This window comes from Carassius auratus, chromosome 10, assembly GCF_003368295.1.
Source record: "Carassius auratus strain Wakin chromosome 10, ASM336829v1, whole genome shotgun sequence".
NCBI lineage: Eukaryota > Metazoa > Chordata > Actinopteri > Cypriniformes > Cyprinidae > Carassius > Carassius auratus.
The window spans coordinates 21169784-21188869 of record NC_039252.1 but is presented as its reverse complement, the minus strand read 5'-3'; the positions used below and the strand labels follow the sequence as shown (position 1 = coordinate 21188869).

The following is a 19086-nucleotide window of genomic DNA, read 5'->3' as shown; positions in this document are numbered from 1 at the left end:
CTAAACTGCATATTGTGTTGCTTTGCGTGTTAAACTGTGAATTAAATAAATAATCCATTTTATGTAAATATTTAAAGCTAAATAGTAAAACTAAAACGGTCTCTTACCTTAAGGGACTATTTTTTTAGTCTCTTTGCATTAGTTTCTACAAAATGTCTCTTCAGAAATAAACAGAAGGAAGCGCTTCAAGCATGATGAGACCGCAGCTTTACGAAAATGAACTTTATTAGCAAAAGTACAAACAAAAGCACATTTACGCATGAAATTATTAATGACAATTGTTTAATCAAATGTTGCATCTTACAGAAAATCCATGAGTCCCCCTCGCCCACCCTGGCAGCCCCCAAAAAAACAAAACAAAACAAAACAAAACAAAAACAGGTTTGACTTGTAATATTTTATACCGGGGAAAAGTGTTGGAAAATACATCAATAATATTCATTGTCGAGCCTCGGAAAACCGTAAGTGCTGTGGTTGATTGTTTCGAAACATGAAGTTGTCAAGCAGTAAAATAAATACAGCAAAATAAATAATTGTTAAATCCATTGTCTCCGCTTCTCAGTTAAAACAAACGTGGTATTTATGCTGAACGTTTTTAAGGTAGGCTAACACCAATTATTTCTGTTATTTTGGGTCAATGCATATTCCTTCCTTCCTTCAAAAAAAAAAACTAAATTAAGACGTTTTGCATTTAACAGGAGCAATTACAATGTTGAATAAGTGAATCGAAAGTTATTTTATATAGTCTTTTCATGGCACATGTCATGGCTGACTGTTAAAAGATCAGGAGAAAGAAAGTAAAGATATCTTCACATGTTCACGAACCGACATTGAGAGAGAGTTTATGGATCACCCGTGACTGTTTAGCTTTTTATGTCTTTATATTCTCACCAAATGTCCCCATCTCCATCTTCCTCTCATTGAATGGACATGTAGGGCCAGTTGAAACTGCTCCCAGATAGCAGCATATCCCTGATGAGCGTCTCAATGGGTGTTTTACCCACCAGTCGAACGAAGAAAATCTGCTCTATGACGGAGGAGGACACCATCCGGAGCGCGGGGAGCCTCAGCAGCAGCTTGCCGAAGCGTGTGGGCTGGTTCGGGTACTGGATCCGCACGTACTCCTCCAGAGCACACTGGGATTTCTCCTGAAGGCCTTCTATGTGCGGTATGTCTGAAAGACCGCATGCATCTGCATACAAATAAATCTAGCCATTAAAAAAACATCATTCAAAATAATAACATCTCTGTTACACACGTTTACATAGGCTAAATCTTCAGTGTATGCAAAGTAAACCTATTTAACATGGTTCAGAAAAACAGAAATAGTAGCCTAGTGTAAGATAAAGCTTTAGTATTCATTTATGTTCTTAGATAAACACAGGATAAATTAATTTGAGAATCTAATTGTCTTAAGGTAGCTTGTAGCTTGACTTAACCTAAATTAGCCAAGTCTGTTGTCAAATATGTTTTCATTCAAGAGAGCATTTTCCAATGTTAAACGAATATAGGCTACCCTGTGCATTTCAGGTTAATATCTTAATGTTTCTCATAATAAACTATTAAACAGGCTACGCATGGATACAACGAATTAACGAAAAGAACGAAGCTCTGAATGCTGCATTATTTGAATGGAATATGCTATATTTTGAAAGTTTAATAAAACTTCTTAGAGAGTAGGCTAATTAAAACTCAAAATAACTGTGATGTTAAACACTCGATATTTTTAACTAGTCTGTACATAGGCCTGATTAGGATCTCTAAAACTCTTTTTGGAGGGTTTTGAAAAGTTTGATATCAGCATGTGACTTCTCAAGGGTGTATTTTTCTGTCTTTAGGGTGTTTTCTTGACGCATTCGGTCAATCTTTGACCTGGTCTTGTGGCCCAGTTTTATCTTTTTTGTTGAATATTTTGTAGTGGGTAAATTTATAAAAATTAAAAGTTAAACTAGGTGGTATCTGTTTTTTCGATGATTCCTATAACTGAAACGAAAAACCCGCGTTTTTCCGATCACCCGCATACTGTTGCCATAGTAACACCCAGACTAAGCGAATTTCTGTTTAACGCTCTTCTTAAAACTTGTTATCGAACTTTGATAACTCAAACGTGGTTCTATTTAGCGCGCTTTGCTTAAAACCTTAAACGAACGTTGGTTGCTAAACGTTCTTTGAATGTTGCATAAACGTTTTTTAAAAGTTATGAACGCGCAGTTTAATTCTTTTCAAAAATATGTTTGAGAAGGCCTTTTGATTTTGCCTTTTTTTGTTTCTTGACACGATTAAAGCCTTAACGAAGGATGGGATTGTGTGACATGCTAATTTCCATTATAGGCAGAATTTTGCTTAATGTTTTAAATTATAAAAGCTCCCATATCTAAGCTATACGTTCAACTCTGAAGGACTATGAATGAAATATTTGTAGGTCTGCTTTTCAAATTAATTGCCAGAACCAAAAAAGGAACATTTAAAATTATAATTGAAACTTAAAACATTAAAGTTACTTAAATATATAATATGGTAACCTATGTGTAGTTAACTTGTAAAACAAGATCTATTTGAACTTTTATTACTGAGCAGCTAAATGTTGATTTAATATATATTTTTTTATATTATTATTCAAAACTGTACATTGTCGAACTAACATTATTTTTAAACAACCACGCCTTTAGTCTGATTGTGTGCAGATGGTAGGCTACTTTTGACAGATTGACGGTCCATTATTTGAAACAAACTTCGCGGAACAAATAGGATTATTCTATAGACAATCTCATTAAACTGTACAATAAGTTTACTTGCTCTTGATTCGGGCCCACCTGATGTGAACAGCACTATTGCTTTGGCACAGCTGTATTCGGCGGAGTCCACCTGCAGGGCCTTCAGTTTCTCCACCTGCTCCTGGAAGAATCGGATATGATCCATGAAGGCCACGACTCGGTCCGCGGACATCGGAGACGCGTGAAGTCCGGCGGCGGCGAGGAGAGGAGCCACGTGGAGAGGCATGGAGCTCTGCGCGGCGTTCAGCACGAAAAGTTCACTCCAGGTGAGTCTGAGGAGAGACACCTGATCCGTGATTTGGAGATCAGGAAAGAAAGGGATGTTCCTCGCCCATTCCACCGCACTGAAGAGCAAACGGGCCGCCAGCTCGCAGATGTTCTCAATGCCCATGATGTTCCCCGACTGCATGCACTGGTTTCCGTATCTGGAGGCTGGATAAGGCTCGGCCCGAAGCAGGAGGGATATGTATCCGGACAGGTAGCATTGGCCACTCAGCGGGTCTCCGTTGGTCAGCGCGTAATGGCTCGGGTTCGGCTGATTCGGCGGCATTCTTCCTCGCTGAACCGCTGTCAAAACAGAATTAGATGGAGAAGAAATGTGCATAGAAATAACACGTAATGTTAACGTGAATAAACTTTCAGTATAGGCTTGACTCAGAAAAAAGACACATCTATCTATCTATCTAAAACACACTGTTTACACACTTATCTGCAAGTGCAATCAATCTAGAATATGAGAACAATATATTGTAAGGAACTATACTCTGTAATGCTCTTAATATTTGATGCATTTTACACTTTACATATTATATATTAATATGAAGTCAAATCTGTTAAGCATTCTTTAGTTCATATACCTGCTTAAAAGTTGCTTTGTAGATAAGGTTACATTATAAAACGAAGAATAATTTGTAAATGTTTTTAAGATATTTTTATGTTTAGAAGCAAAATCCTTTAATTAAATTGCTTTTGGTCTTGAGCTACAAGCTGTACAGCATTACGGCTATTTACAAATTTATTAATGTTGTGTTATAATCATTTGTAATATGAATGTAAAAAAATACATCTCTTTATTTGTATTATTAAATTTGGCCAATTTATCTTTGTTTTTTTCTTTCTACTTATTTTTATTTTATTTTATTTTTTATGTGGGCTACAAAAGAAGAATGCACTGCGCACTCACCTTCGCGTCTCATGCCCACTTTCAGGCATTTCTTCATGCGGCAGTACTGGCACTGGTTCCTGTGGTGCTGGTCCACCGGGCAGCTTCTGTTGGCACGGCACGTGTACGTTAAGTTCCGCCGAACGCTCCGCTTGAAGAAACTTTTGCATCCCTCACAGGTGAACTGTCCGTAGTGCTTCCCGCTGGATTTATCCCCGCAAACCACGCATTCAATGTGCTGCTGGTTCTGCGCCGAGTTCTGTCCTTTATCCTCCGCGGAAGGCAGTCCGGTGTTTGGAGAGCGCGCGGCTGCGTTCAGGCGGTGGTGATGCTGGTGGTCTCCCCCCGTTCCGCTCTGATCATCCAGAGATCCCGCCGGTGCCAGTTCCTCCTGCGGATCTCTCCACACGCTCACCACCATGGCCATGGCTGCACTGCGAACCTTTTACTCGTCTTCTCCAGAATTATTCAAGATGAAGAAGGCCGGTCGTGTTTTATCCATGCAGAAGAGCCGGGTGATATGGAAAGCGCATCGGTGAGACTGGAGATATGTGTCCAACAAGATCAGACAGCCAGATTGGACAGTCGCGCCGGAACTCCGTGCTGGAGGTGTCTTCGTGCGTAAAAGGGACAATCGGAAACCCCAAATGAATCAGATCCGAGGAGAGCAAAAACGCGGCGTAACGTAGCCTTCTGTTGGCATGACTGACATGAGCATGAATGGAAGACTTCAAATTTAAGTATCCGTGAGAACAGAGCTGAACGGACTCAACTTTGGCATGATGCTGATCCAAATGACCACACCTTCACTTGATCTTATTTGCGCTTCAGCGGTGGTCTATTGAATGGTCTGTATTATGGACCCCGTCAGGTATTAAAGCACAGAAGTGGGCGGCTCCTTTAAGCTCGGAAGCTCTGTTTGATTGGCCATTTAGCTCACATCCTTCCAAAAGCGGCTGGATGCAATTATGTGCCTCAAGTCACTTTTAACAAGCACTGAGGCTTTTAAGCGTTTGTATATTTTCTTATATTGGACATGTATAGGATATAACATTTTAGCTATTCAAAAGGTAGAATAGGTTATGATTTTTATCCGCACTCTATCTGTATTGAATTCATTCTCCAATCTAATAATCAGTGTAGATCGTTTAGCATTTTTACAATTGATTAGTAGTCTACAGAATATTTAATCTGATGCTCACGAGTGTAGAAAAATGGAAGGACTGCCACCTAGTGTGAATAGAAAAATTATATATTTAGTATTTATTGTATTTTATACATATATACATACATACATACATACATATATATATATATATATATATATATATATATATATATATATATATATATATATATATATATATATATATATATATATATAAATTTTCAGGAACTAGTCAATTTTGATATTTTAGGCTATTATTTTCCATATACGCTGAAGGATTTTACAAAGGGGGTTGACATGTTATTACTAATAATAATATGCTGAAATGATAATAATAATATGATAAAAGTTTATATTTGTTTTCTGAGAGTTTTTCTTATTTATGGAGTGATAAAAAGAGAGATCCCAAACCCCCTCTGTGCAAAACAATATGAAAACAAAATTAAACAAGAATTTTGATGTATGTATGCAAATTAGCGCATATTTAATTAGATCGTGTCCAATTCGCATATTTAAACATAACATTTTAGGCCTTAATTCACTGTGATTAATCAAAAAGGGACATTGATCTTAGTGTAAAAGTGTTATCCAATTCACCTGTAGTGTCTTGCTTTAAATATAAACAACCAAGAGCAGCTATAGTCCAAAGGTATTATTAATAATAGTGATTGCACTTCCAGCAGCAACTATTCTTCTCATGCATAATTCAGTGAGTTCAAGGGTCAACGTTTTGCTTTGAGTCGCTGGTGAACCTCAAGGCCCTGGATTGAGCAGAGTCACGTGATCGGTGGCACGTTTGTGAACAGGTTGTAGGAGCCGCAGGTTAAAGGGTCAAAGCGATACAATGAGCAAAGACAAGGACAAAGCTCAGGGTCAGAGGTCAAAAGAAGGGTCACTACTTCAAAAACAATGTGCTACAATTCTTAAACATTATTATCTTAATTTTTCTTCATTCTGCCAGGAATATCTATATAACTATTTATAACTATATATTTATAAATATCACATATAATATAATATAATAATATAATACACTGTTCAGTGATTCCAGGCAAATACCAGGTGCATAAATCGCAGCAGTCGACACCAGCGCTGGCACTTTATGTAACAAAAGGGCCACAGAGGCTCAGGGGCAGTGGGTGGTGTCAAAGGTCATCGCATTTCACATGCACATGTGTGACCTTCATGACCTCTGGAAGGACTGAGCTATTTGGAAGCCAAATGCATGCACCTAGATCTCTGAACGACTAAATTTACTCCAGCACATCTGCAGGTGTGAGAGCACACCTGGATGATATAAAGCAATTCAGGGCCTCCATTATACAGCCCTTGATCTGTATGTCACATTCCAAGATGTAACTCATTTATTTCTGATAGCCTGGACTGATTGTGAAATATTGATTAGTGTTGAATCAAAGACTGTATGTAACAAGTACTTAGTATGATTATTGGAAAATAAATAATTTATTATCTTCTTAAGATTTGAGATTCAGGTATCCATGTGATCAGTATATATAAGTATATTGATTGTCTCCATATGAGGTGTCCTTGGCTGCCTTTTAAAGGAATTAAGTTTCCATAGTGTTAAGCCCTCAACACACCACCATTAAACACAGTAAAAGGTTTAAAAATAGTTATGTGTAATAGGTAAGCTCAGCAAACCTCTTTATTCTGTAAAACAGGCTGTGCAGATTTTGGTTCAGGACTTTCATATGTGGTTTGTTAAAGCTGCAGTCCGCAACTTCAAGATGTACCACTGTTCAAGATGTACAAAATGTATATAATAAGCGAATACACCATACATCCATTTTTCCAGTCCTGAATTACTACGTTACACCTATAATAAGTGTTTATATTAGCTGCGGAGTAGATCAGTACCCGAGTGATTCGCCATAGACATAAACAGAGAGAAGTAGCTCCGGCTAAAATGTTCTTCCGCAGGACGCACGCAGTTCTGTTTTAAAGCGCTAGAGCGCCAAAATTCCGGCAGCTTTAATTATGGAGCTGTTATCGTCAAGATGATACCAATTATGAGAATCACTTATGTCTATCACATGTACAGATTGATTCATTTTTTTTTTTTTTTTTAGGATATCCCTATAAATTGATACAGCTGTTAACACGTCTGATAAGCAGATGTTATGATTCGACATATACCCTATTATTCTAAACCTGGGTAAGTTTAGACCTGGGTTAATTGCTTCACGTCACACACTGCTCATACCTTACCAGGGGTTAAAATTTAATCCTGGGTTTTCACGTTTGGGATTCACACTGTACATTCCTAAACCCTGGGTTAACATTCTCATTTGCATATTTGCAGTGTCTGCATCACCGATTGGATGAATGCAGCACAAGACCTGTTTATATAAAGATATTATTATAGGTAATTATATATTCTAGACTATTATCAAGTTTTATCGGATTTTACGTTCTGTAAATGAAAGAGCAAAACATTTTCTTCTTCCACCGGAATGAAAGGGCTTATCCTCATTCTAAACCCCACTTTTAAAGCCGGGTAAAGGTACTTTCACATGTTATAGAATACAAAGTATATATCCTACTCTATATAATACAAAGATCACGTTCTGCAATGTTCGTCCAGTCATGGCACTGACACCGCAAATATGCAAATAAGAACGTTAAACCATGGTTTAGGAATTGATTCAAGATAACACAGGTTTAGATTAACCCAGGGTTAACTATTTCAAGTGTGAAAAGCACAGTTAAGCACAGTGTGAAAAGTTAACGTTGGGCATTGTGAAGCCATGAACATTCCAACCTGAAGTAGTTTAAAAACAATGTTTAATAATACACTTTTAATGGAGGAGAAATGTTGTGTAACTACCAAATAATTTGTAGTTATTTGCTGACAAATTAGATGTACGACCTGTCAACAGAATATCGGATGAGTCTGAGTCAGATGAGATTACACAGAACTGGTCTGTATCGTTTACCACTCTGTCAACAGCTTGGTCCTTCATGTTTACTGGGGGACAAATCTGTGTCAAAGGTCACAGGACCCTCTGTTGACCTGTTGAACAGATGGAAGCTTTTAGTTTCCCAGGCTGTCAGGGATCCCTCTCCAAGTGTGGGAAAGACTTGAGACTTCACATTACATCATGGCTCTTACACACACACACACACACACACACACACACACATTATACCGGTTTTGGCAAGGCATTAAACCTACTGCTAAAAAACAAGTAAATTAATTATTATAAATTAAAAGTTCTAAAATAAATTGGTGATATAGATTAAAAATATATTGGTAAAAGTATAAGTGCTGTAGATTTGTAAAATCTTCATTCATCTACATTAGTAAGTTTAAACTATAATTAGATATATCTTTCAATCATTTAAGAGCCAACAGTGTAATGATATTATGATAAAAGCTAACCGCATCCATCAGCGTTTCGTATGGTCTTCAATTTAAATACTAAATTTGACCTTTGCACTCTGACGGTGACCTCTGACCCAGAGAGAGCAGACCTGTCCCCGCTCTGGAGGATGGAATTGATAAGATCATTCGGTGAATTACATAAAACGAAGAGTGGGAAAGGTAGAAATGGATCCATCATCTCAGTCATGGCCATTGTTTTAGTGTGACAGGACTTTGCCTGAAAGGGTCTTTGTCTTGAGCTATAATGGTCATCCAATGAGAATTGATCTGAACAGAATCAATTACTTGACAAAATTGTTCCAGAGTCTTTATTCTCGTAAATCAATGGGAGCTTGTGCACCAGATTTCTTTGCAAAAGCATGTATGTTTTACCTTTTGTATCTGATTGATGGAGTTTGTGCTGTAAAATATGGGAGAATTAAAATACTGTCTTTGAAAATGACATATGTATTGTCCATATTACACCTCCAGAGACCATGCAATAGTTGAGAATAACTTAAATGTATCATCATTACTTTTAGTCTGTGACAGGTGTGCTCAAATTTATGTTGGTAATTTTAAATAGTATTAAGTTCATGGGTCTGAATAGAGCTTTGCTGCCATCTGCTGTTGAGTATTTAACTAATAATATGGACTTGTATATTGGAATTTTCATGTTCAAAGAAAAGTGTATTTTAGATTATAGAATTGGTCATTGTATGTATAACATGTATGGTTGTGTTTTTCCACCTGATTCAGAAATCACGTTATAAGGATATTCTGTTGGACCACAGTGTCTCTGTACAAAATGCCATTATTGATGGAATCATTCTAAGGGTGTGGAGATCGGACATGGTTCCTCAGTTTAAGATGAAGTTGACTTATGTTACTGGAATATAGCAAATAGAAAAAAGAGTCTGGTATGGAGTTATGGGTATTGATCAGTTTTACAGTATATGGTAACCATTTCTAGACCATTTCTAGGCCCAGAAAAGCAGAGCGGATGTGGAGGAAGACGAAACTTGAAATTCACTATAGCATCTATAAAGACATCCTTCATGCTTTTAATGTGAAACTAGCCACAGCTAGACAGAATTTCTTCTCAAACCTTATAAACAGTAACTTAAATAACACTCGTACTCTTTTTGCCACTGTTGAGAGACTGACAAACCCCCAAGTCAGATTCCCACTGATATAATCTCAGACAGCAAATGCAATGAGTTTGTTTCTTTCTTTTCTGAGAAGATCATAAATATCAGGAAGGCGATTAGCACATCCTCAAGTAAAGCAGAGGTCAGACAGATTCGGCCAAAATATCAAAAAGATACTATGTCTATTTTTGAAAAAATTGATAGAATAATTCTGGAAGACATAGTGCAGCAACTAAAATCGTCAACCTGTTGTCTTGACACACTTCCCACATCTTTTTTCAAAAGTGTGCTTGACTGCTTAAAAGCAGATCTCTTAGAAGTGGTGAATGCCTCACTTCTTTCTGGGACATTTCCAAACTCCCTAAAAACTGCAGTTGTTAAGCCCCTCCTGAAAAAGAGCAATCTTGATAACACCATTTTAAGCAATTTTAGACCAATATCTAATCTTCCTTCTATAGGCAAAATTATAGAAAAGGCAGTTTTTGATCAGCTGAACAAATACTTAAACTCAAATGGATACCTGGACAATTTTCAATCTGGTTTCCGACCGCATCACAGCACAGAGACAGCACTCATTAAGATAATGAATGATATTCGCTTAAATTGTGACTCTGGCAAAATATCGGTGCTGGTATTGCTAGATCTCAGTGCTGCGTTTGACACTGTCGATCATAACATACTACTAGAGAGACTGGAAAACTGGGTCGGGCTTTCTGGGATGGTACTTAAATGGTTCAGGTCATACTTAGAAGGGAGAGGCTATTATGTGAGCATAGGAGAGCATAAGTCTAAGTGGACGTCCATGAAATGCGGAGTCCCACATGGCTCAATTCTTGCACCGCTCTTGTTTAGCCTGTATATGCTTCCACTAAGTCAAATAATGAGAAAGTACCAAATTGCTTATCACAGCTATGCTGATGATACCCAGATTTACCTAGCCTTATCTCCAAATGACTACAGCCCCATTGACTCCCTCTGCCAATGCATTGATGAAATTAATAGTTGGATGTGCCAGAACTTTCTTCAGTTAAACAAGGAAAAAACTGAAGTCATTGCATTTGGAAACAAAGATGAAGTGTTCAAGGTGAATGCATACCTTGACTCTAGGGGTCAAACAACTAAAAATCAAGTCAGGAATCTTGGTGTGATTCTGGAGACAGACCTTAGTTTCAATAGTCATGTCAAAGCAGTAACTAAATCAGCATACTATCATTTAAAAAACATTGCAAGAATTAGATGTTTTTTTTCCAGTCAAGACTTGGAGAAACGTGTCCATGCCTTTATCACCAGCAGGGTGGACTATTGTAATGGGCTCCTCACCGGCCTTACCAAAAAGACCATTAGACAGCTGCAGCTCATCCAGAACGCTGCTGCCAGGATTCTGACTAGAACCAGAAAATCTGAGCATATCACACCAGTCCTCAGGTCCTTACACTGGCTTCCAGTTACATTTAGGATTGATTTTAAAGTACTTTTACTCGTATATAAGTCACTAAATGACCTAGGACCGAAATATATTGCAGATATGTTCACTGAATATAAACCTAACAGAGCACTCAGATCACTAGGATCAAGTCAGTTAGAAATACCAAGGGTTCACACAAAACAAGGGGAGTCTGCCTTTAGTTTTTATGCCGCCCGCAGTTGGAATCAGCTTCCAGAAGAGATCAGAAGTGCTAAAACACTAGTCACATTTAAATCTAGACTCAAAACGCATCTTTTTAGCTGTGCATTTATTGAATGAGCACTGTCAAATGTCCGAACTGATTGCACTATATTTTCAATGTTTTATTTTATTTTATTTTTATGTAAAATCATTTTCTAACTGTTTTTAAATGTCTTAATCATTTTAAAAGTTTAAAAATTGCTTGTTTTATTTTTGTTATTTTTCTTCATGATTATTTTACTTTCTTTTATGTAAAACACTTTGAATTACCATTGTGTACGAAATGTGCTATATAAATAAACTTGCCTTGCCTTGCCTTGCCAGTGTAACGTTGACTCTCACCAGCAATGTAATAATTAGAATGCTGCATACCCACTATTGAGTGCTTGTTTAATGTTCAGCTGAAACCGCTTATGCCCTAAATGTGTACCTTCAAAGTGTGCTTTTCTTTCGTTATTTATTTATTGACTATTATTGTATTATTATTTATTAGACTTTTATTATTGTTTTGTGTTCATTGTGTAATGCAAAACTAATAAAAATGCTTTAAAAAATATTCTTTGGTGCATACATATATATATGTGTGTGTGTGTGTGTGTGTGTGTCCGAGATACAACTATTTGAATATCTGGAATCTGAGGGTGCAGAAATCACCTTTAAAATTGTCCAAATTAATTCTTAACAAGCCATATTACTGATCAAAAATTAAGTTGTGATATATAGGGTAGTAAATTTACCAAATATCTTAAAGGAACATGATCTTTATTTAATATCCTAATGATTTTTGGCATAAAAGAAAAATCAATAATTTTGACCCATACAAGGTTTTATTTATTTATTTATTTTTTTATTTTTTTGGCTATGGCTAAAAATATACCTTAACAGGTAACAATATTACATAAAATATTTTTGAATAGTTTTTCAGTCTTGATTTTTTAATGGAATCTACTTATATAAATCATGTGAAATCTCCTAAAATAATTACAACACTGAATCACAATTTCTTAAATGAAATCCACACATTATTATTTTTTTAATTAAAACCTTATTTTTTGTATGAAAATTACAAGATCCATGATTCATTTTTTTAGTGTATATATAAATAAATTCTATAATACTAGGCCTATGTAAATAATACTCAAATAAAATCTTCTTTTGTTTTCAGCTGAAGTGTTTTGTAGTATTTACAAACATAATAAAAAATATAATTAAACAAAAAGTTTCACATAAAAAAGTTGAAAGAAAAAAGAAAAGTTGAAAGTTGGCTTTCTGACATCAGGTTAAATGAAGTGTGCCATTTAGAAGTTGCAGTGTGCAGTAACCACCTTCATCAGGTAGGTGTCAGTGAAGAGCCACGGGATAACTAATTAAGTGATGAGATTTAACAAAACACCAATTAAATGCAGTCATCTATAAAAATAATCAACATTTTAAAAAAATTACCTTAGCTCTTTAAGCTTGCTAAATCAGTCTAAAAAATCGTTTTTATAAAGTCTAATGAGTTATTTCATGCATGCGAGTACATTCAGATTTAACTAAGCATAGTTTCACTTCTGTGTTAGATGTCAACGACGCATGAACAATTGTACATTTGGTTTCAAGTCGGTTTGTTTTCTATTTCCTTCCACTTTCTTTTGTTTCACTGTGACACCTTATTCACTTTGTTTTGTTTTTTTCATCCTATCATAATTTAGGCATCATAGACTGTATAAAGGTAGGAATAGCCTACTATAAGGCAGTCATCAGTTTATTAGTAATACACTTGGATGTACAAGTCTGTGAAGACGGGCTGCTTTTAAACAATACAACAGATGTCTATGCAGATACTGAAGCATAGGAAGGCGGAAGAAGGGAGCAGCAGCGCTCTTATCGATTGCGCATGCGCAGTCCGGTTGTTTTTCCACCAAACGGAGGTATTAAAGCAGAGTCAGAGCCCGAGCGCAGAGATACAGCTGCGTCTACACATGCAGTTACAACAAAACTCAATGAATGACAGACAAGTATAGCACTGAACCTGCCTGCAGCTTTTCTGCACGGCACAAACCTTGGATGATTTCTCTCACAGAAACATCTGATAGATGATTCGCTCTTTTTATTTGAAATATCTTACAGCGTAGTAAGATTTCCACCATGGTGCTCGGAAAAGTGAAAAACTTCTTTGTGAGCTACGAATGTCTCAATGACAGCAATGTCCCTGTCTTCGCCAGTGGGGACTCTGTCTCGGGTCGGGTGATCGTTGAAGTTACCGGAGAAATCCGCGTGAAATCTTTGAACATTCACGCCAAGGGACTGGCGAAAGTTCGCTGGACTGAATCACGTAATGCTGGATCCAACACTGCCTACACACAGAATTTCACTGAAGAAGTGGAGTATTTAAACCACAGAGACGTCCTTATTGGACATGATAGAGGTAAGGAGCATTTTAATGAAGCACTTTTTATTTATGACAGATGCTCCTTACATTTGTTTGCTTGCAAATATTACATTTTTAGTTTCCACTCTGTGAACAGTTCAATCCATTGGCATAGGTAGAGAGAAACGAGAAACACAAGATGATGCTTGGTTGAAACGTCTTCCTTGCTAGCAAATAATTTATTTCAGTAATACTGGAGACAAGTGTCTTTGATTCGATTTTGAGTTACTTCAATAGTATTCCAGCAAAGCGAATGATTAAATAAAGTGGTTTGTTTGAACACCAGAGCTTCTAAACAACAAGCCCTTCTGTCCAAAACAACCAGTCAATCTTTTACTTGAAACATTTTCTGCAATAATCGTTTTCTTATATCGATATTCACTATGTAATCATATCGTGACATGCGTTTTTTATTATTAGTTACAGTTTATTTCATAGACGGTTCTAGTAAGTTTGTAGCCTTTGTTAGAAGCGGTTTAAACCTGTTCAGAAACTGGTGGAGAGGGGGTTGTGCGGACCGAGCCTCTGCTCGCTGATTGGTTGAGGTCAATCTTATCTCTTCGCTGATTGGTGGAAGTGCTCGTGTGCCCCCGGTGATATCATATCTTTGCCCAAGTGTCAAGACTGCGATGCAACTTATTCACAACAATGCTGGACTGATTGAAAGTTAATAAAAATGTGATATTTTCATTCTTCCCCTTATGCATCATTCTGCATTTGTTAAAAGTATTGTAACAATAATACTAGCCTAATAAACAGGAACATGAGTGAATTCGCTTCCTATGCCACTGGTTAGCATGATTAATGTCAACTGTACAAGTTTAGGTCACTATAAATGTATATAAGTATTTATATTCTGCATTGTATTATTTTGAGGTATGTTGTCAAAGTGAATTTAATGTACCCTGTAACAACCATTAAAGTAATGATGGAGTTTCTGTAATGAAGTCTTTTCTACTAATAAACTAATAAAGTCAAAACTATTTATTTTCGTCTGGTGTTTTTTTTTTTCTTCCTGTGTTTCATTTGCTTTTACACTTAAACCATGCTGCAGTACACATGTGGCTTCCTTATGGGGGCGTATTCAAGAGAAAACGCCCCAGCTCAGCCAATCAGGAGCCGACTAGTAATATATGCGTGAGGAAATCCGGCTGAGAGAGGCTGCTCGCGCCGGTTCAGTCCGGTCCTCTCTAGCTCTTGGCTGCCTTCGAGTGACAGCCTCATAGTTATTTACAGCAGGCTGTGGAACTGCTGAAGTGGCAATAAAAAGAAGAGAAACATTAAATACATAAAAAATAAAAATAAAGAATGAATTGATATAACTGCTTGCACATGTTAATGGGAGATTATTCCTGTATTTATTTATGGTGTAGTTATTTACACCAGTCTGTGGAACTGCTGAATTGGAAGTGAAATAATGAACAAAAGCTATGAAAATGCATATTTAACTAAAAATAAACATATTTAAGACTAAATATTAATATGTTATTTTTTGTTGTGAATTCACAATATTGCATTTCACATGCTTAAGATTTTAGTGATGTGAGAAGGTTCACCCCTTTTACTTTGCAAATGCATAAAAAGGTACACCAAATTATGTGCAGTTTGCTCTTCTATTCCGACTCCAAAAAGGTTATGTAAAAAAAAAAAAAAAAAAATCTTATACTGATATTTCATGTTATGAATTGTTTTTAAATGTTGTTCTATTCCTATATTCATTGAAGCACTAGACAATGTGGGTCATATCTGTCTTTGTCTTGTGATTATGATTCTTGAGGAATATTACAGGTATACTATATTGGTATATCGAGTTTTATTCTCCTTTGTTCTAGATTATGACAGCTGTGATGAGGGCTTTACCGTTCTTCACTCAGGGCGACATGAGTTTCCCTTCAGCCTCGAGCTGCCCCAGACGTAAGTAACTCTCCTGCCTGATTATACACATATATAATGTATCAACCGAAACGCTTACATTATTTTTTCATGTCTCTTTCCAGGCCTTTGGCGACATCTTTTGAAGGCAAACACGGCAGTGTCAGGTACTGGGTGAAGGCGGAGCTTCATAGGCCATGGCTCCTGCCCATGAAAACCAAGAAGGAGTTCACCGTCTTTGAGCACATTGACATCAACACTCCATTGTTACTGGTAAGAGAAAAGCATTTGAAGCCTAATTACCTTATAATGTAAAACTGAATTTTTGCTAGAGCTGTTGTATGATTTCAAAGGTTCATATATTGTCACTTTTTCAATTATAGTCTCCTCAGGCTGGCACAAAGGACAAAACCCTTTGCTGTTGGTTCTGCACCTCAGGGCCTGTATCACTAAGTGCCAAAATCGAGAGGAAGGGCTATACTCCAGGTGAGATGATAAACCTGCTTGTTAGTGGACAGTTAGCCACTAGTTAACGCATACAGAAGTTTTATCATTCAGAGTGAATTAATTTGATTGGTTTTCTTTGCAGGAGAGTCCATCCAGATCTTTGCAGAGATTGAAAACTGCTCTTCCCGTGTGGTCGTGCCAAAGGCAGCCATCTACCAAACCCAGACCTTCTTTGCCAAAGGGAAGGTCAAGGAGATCAAACAACTCGTAGCTAACCTCCGTGGAGATCCTCTATCCCCTGGCAAGAGTGAAACTTGGGATGGCAAGATGCTGAAAATCCCACCCATTTCGCCTTCCATTCTGGACTGCAGCATCATCCATGTGGAATATTCACTCATGGTGAGTCTACAATCTGTTTGATTCATGACAAAGCGAACGGCTTGCCAATATCTGCCATGTACTAACCTCTTGCTTCTCGACAGGTGTATGTGGACATCCCTCGAGCTGTCAACTTAACCCTGAACCTGCCCCTGGTGATCGGCACCATTCCCCTCCACTCCTTCGGCAGTCGCACCTCTTCTGTCAGCAGTCAGTGCAGCATGGCTATGAGCTGGTTGGGATTGCCTGAGAGACCTGAAGGTATGGCACACATCCTAAACTTGTTACCTAGACCTTTTAGATTATGGGTACTCAGTGATGCCCACCATCTTTTAGAGTCTATTTCCCAGAGTCTCCAGTTAATCCAAAGGCAGATATCCAGGAGTATGATTGAGCCCCAGTGCTTAAGATACTTAATGATTGTTTGACATTAAACAATCAGTTTAGAAGTCTTTTGTGGTCTAATTGTTGGCTTTGTCCTCAACTCTTCTAGCTCCACCAAGCTACTCTGAAATAGTCACCAATGAGGAGCAACAGAACAACTTGGAGCTCCCGGCTGTGAGAGATGAGATTGAAGGACCACTTTATGCTTATATCCATGAATTTCGCTTCCAGCCTCCGCCTCTGTATTCTGAGGTGCGTTGAGTTCAAAGACTTTTTGTAGCTTCTATTTTGTTAATGCAGTTGAGTTCCTGTGTTCTCAAACCTTGTTCTTCCCCCTTCGATAGGTTGATCCCCATCCTGAGCAGGGGTGCGGCTCCATGGACAGGAGACCAGATACCTGTCCATCCCGCTGAAGGAGTGACCACACCTGACCAGTGCTGTCAGGGATCTCTTATCTCTACAACCTCAACTGGGGTTTGTTCTTCCTTCATGAGAAGGCATGTGTAGCCATCTTGGTGCGCAGATGGATATCCTCCAGGAAACACTCCCAATCCGAGTCGAGTCCAGCTCAGCGGCCCCTAAAATCCGTGGAAGATCTTGAGTGATTCTCTTCCCCCTCCATCCTTGGTGAAAAGTGTACATACAAGATTTGTTCGGAGGAAACTGTGCCCTTGACACCAAGATGGATTGAACGCAACACCACTAAGTGTAAGAATAGTGTCCAAACATATTCACAGCCTTGTTTTGGATGTGATTCTTCACTCATTTGAATGATCAGACCAAATCATCTTGAAGATTTTTTTGGTGATCATTATTCTAAGAGCAACAAATAACTTCAGCCATCCTGCATCCACTCCAACAGAACAATGACAGACTTGTCAATTGTTTGTCATTTCTCGACTTATAGGAAGTGGCTTTACCACATTCATTTTCTTAAAAAGAAAAATTAAAAACGTTGTAAACTATAAATGTGGATACAACAAGACCTGCTGCAAAGCATTATGGATGGGATTCTGAAATGCCACGTTGCCTTTCTGCTAGAAAGAAACTGCAAGAGCATCAACTGAACATGGCACTGATTCAAGTGGCGAAAGAAAGGAGACCATTGACGGCGAGCGAAGAGGACTCTAATCAAGATGCAAGACATTCTTGAATTGGTCCTCCCTCTCAAGCTGTTACAAGATACGCAGAGAACTGCACTCCAGAACTCATTTAGAGCCTCGTACTATATGTGCAACTAAGAGCTAACTAGACTTTCTTTTCCCCTACTCTTCTGGCCTGTTGGCATAGGCTTTTTTTGTTTGTTTAACGACAGCTAGCACTTTTCATTGATTGCATTCAAAGCGTATTCCGAAACTTTTCTAATATGATTCACAAGTTTGACAAACATATGCTCTGACGTTTACATGTGATTTTAGCTATGTTTGTTTACATGAATGTGCTGTTAAAAGACAAACTAGAGTCGCTAGCTACACGTTTGGGCTAATGAAACAATCTTTGTGGCCTTGGCACAAAAAAAAAACGTTTGTTTTTATCACTGTTTATAGTTGAGTTTGTGCGCTGTGCTGTCATTTACCTATACCTAAAAAAGGGACTATGTTTTTTTTTTTGTGAACTGTATGCATCCTTAGCTTGATGTTTGTGCTTTGGGTCTTGGGTAAAATTGTTGCAGTTTATTTTGTTTTCTATTGCTTTATCTTAGATACTACGAGAACATTCTCAAACATGCACTTCCAGGGAATTAAAGAACCCTCTTAAAGACTGAACATGTGATGCATACTGCATATAAGAAGCGACGTTACTCTTCAGTCAGGCTGGTCCAGAGCTAATTAAACTGGCTACCATTGTTTTCCATTTTAGGGGTTGATGGGTGAAATGGGTATTAAGCTACTCCCATGTCAAACGGTGCAATATCCGCTGTGTTTTCAGTGCGTTTCCACATAGTTTTGTATTCTTAGCTTGTTTCTAACTTTTGTACCATTTTCTAGGTTGTCTATAAGATGTCAAAAAAAATATGTTTGTCTGTTTTTGCTCCAGCCTGTTTAAATAAATATGCCATTTTATACAAAAACTAAAGTTGAGTTTCTCTTTTATTACTTGTTTGTAGTTTGTAACGTAATCCCAATTTACATGAGGGAACTTGACATATTTGGCAAACACAGGTGTTCCTACATGTTCAGACAAAAACTACTGGCAACAAATCACTTTGACTGAGTGGAAATGAGGTTGTACATCATTTTCAAGGTTATTGCATGTAAAAAGTAAAAAAATATCCAGAGATGGCGG

The 19086-nt window shown here is 37.6% G+C and overlaps 2 protein-coding genes across 3 annotated transcripts; one reads left to right on the top strand and one right to left on the bottom strand.

Moving 5' to 3' along the window:
- Positions 1-207: 207 nt before the first annotated feature.
- On the bottom strand, positions 208-4790 carry LOC113110294 (nuclear receptor subfamily 2 group F member 1-B). 2 transcript variants are annotated; one of them, XM_026274400.1, is made up of 3 exons: positions 3958-4790; positions 2814-3341; positions 208-1192 (listed from the first exon to the last, which is right to left on the bottom strand). In XM_026274400.1, the coding sequence occupies exons 1-3, from the start codon at positions 4361-4363 to the stop codon at positions 918-920; spliced, it is 1209 nt and encodes a 402-aa protein (XP_026130185.1). In that variant the 5' UTR covers positions 4364-4790; the 3' UTR covers positions 208-917. The 2 variants fall into 2 exon arrangements, with proteins under 2 accessions (XP_026130185.1, XP_026130186.1); XM_026274401.1 differs by having other exon boundaries at positions 2814-3338.
- Positions 4791-13237: 8447 nt separating this feature from the next.
- Positions 13238-18873, top strand: LOC113110290 (arrestin domain-containing protein 3-like). Its single transcript, XM_026274395.1, has 8 exons — positions 13238-13716; positions 15552-15633; positions 15717-15864; positions 15975-16077; positions 16181-16437; positions 16521-16677; positions 16910-17052; positions 17145-18873. The coding sequence occupies exons 1-8, from the start codon at positions 13437-13439 to the stop codon at positions 17211-17213; spliced, it is 1239 nt and encodes a 412-aa protein (XP_026130180.1). The 5' UTR covers positions 13238-13436; the 3' UTR covers positions 17214-18873.
- The last annotated feature ends 213 nt before the right edge of the window (positions 18874-19086 follow it).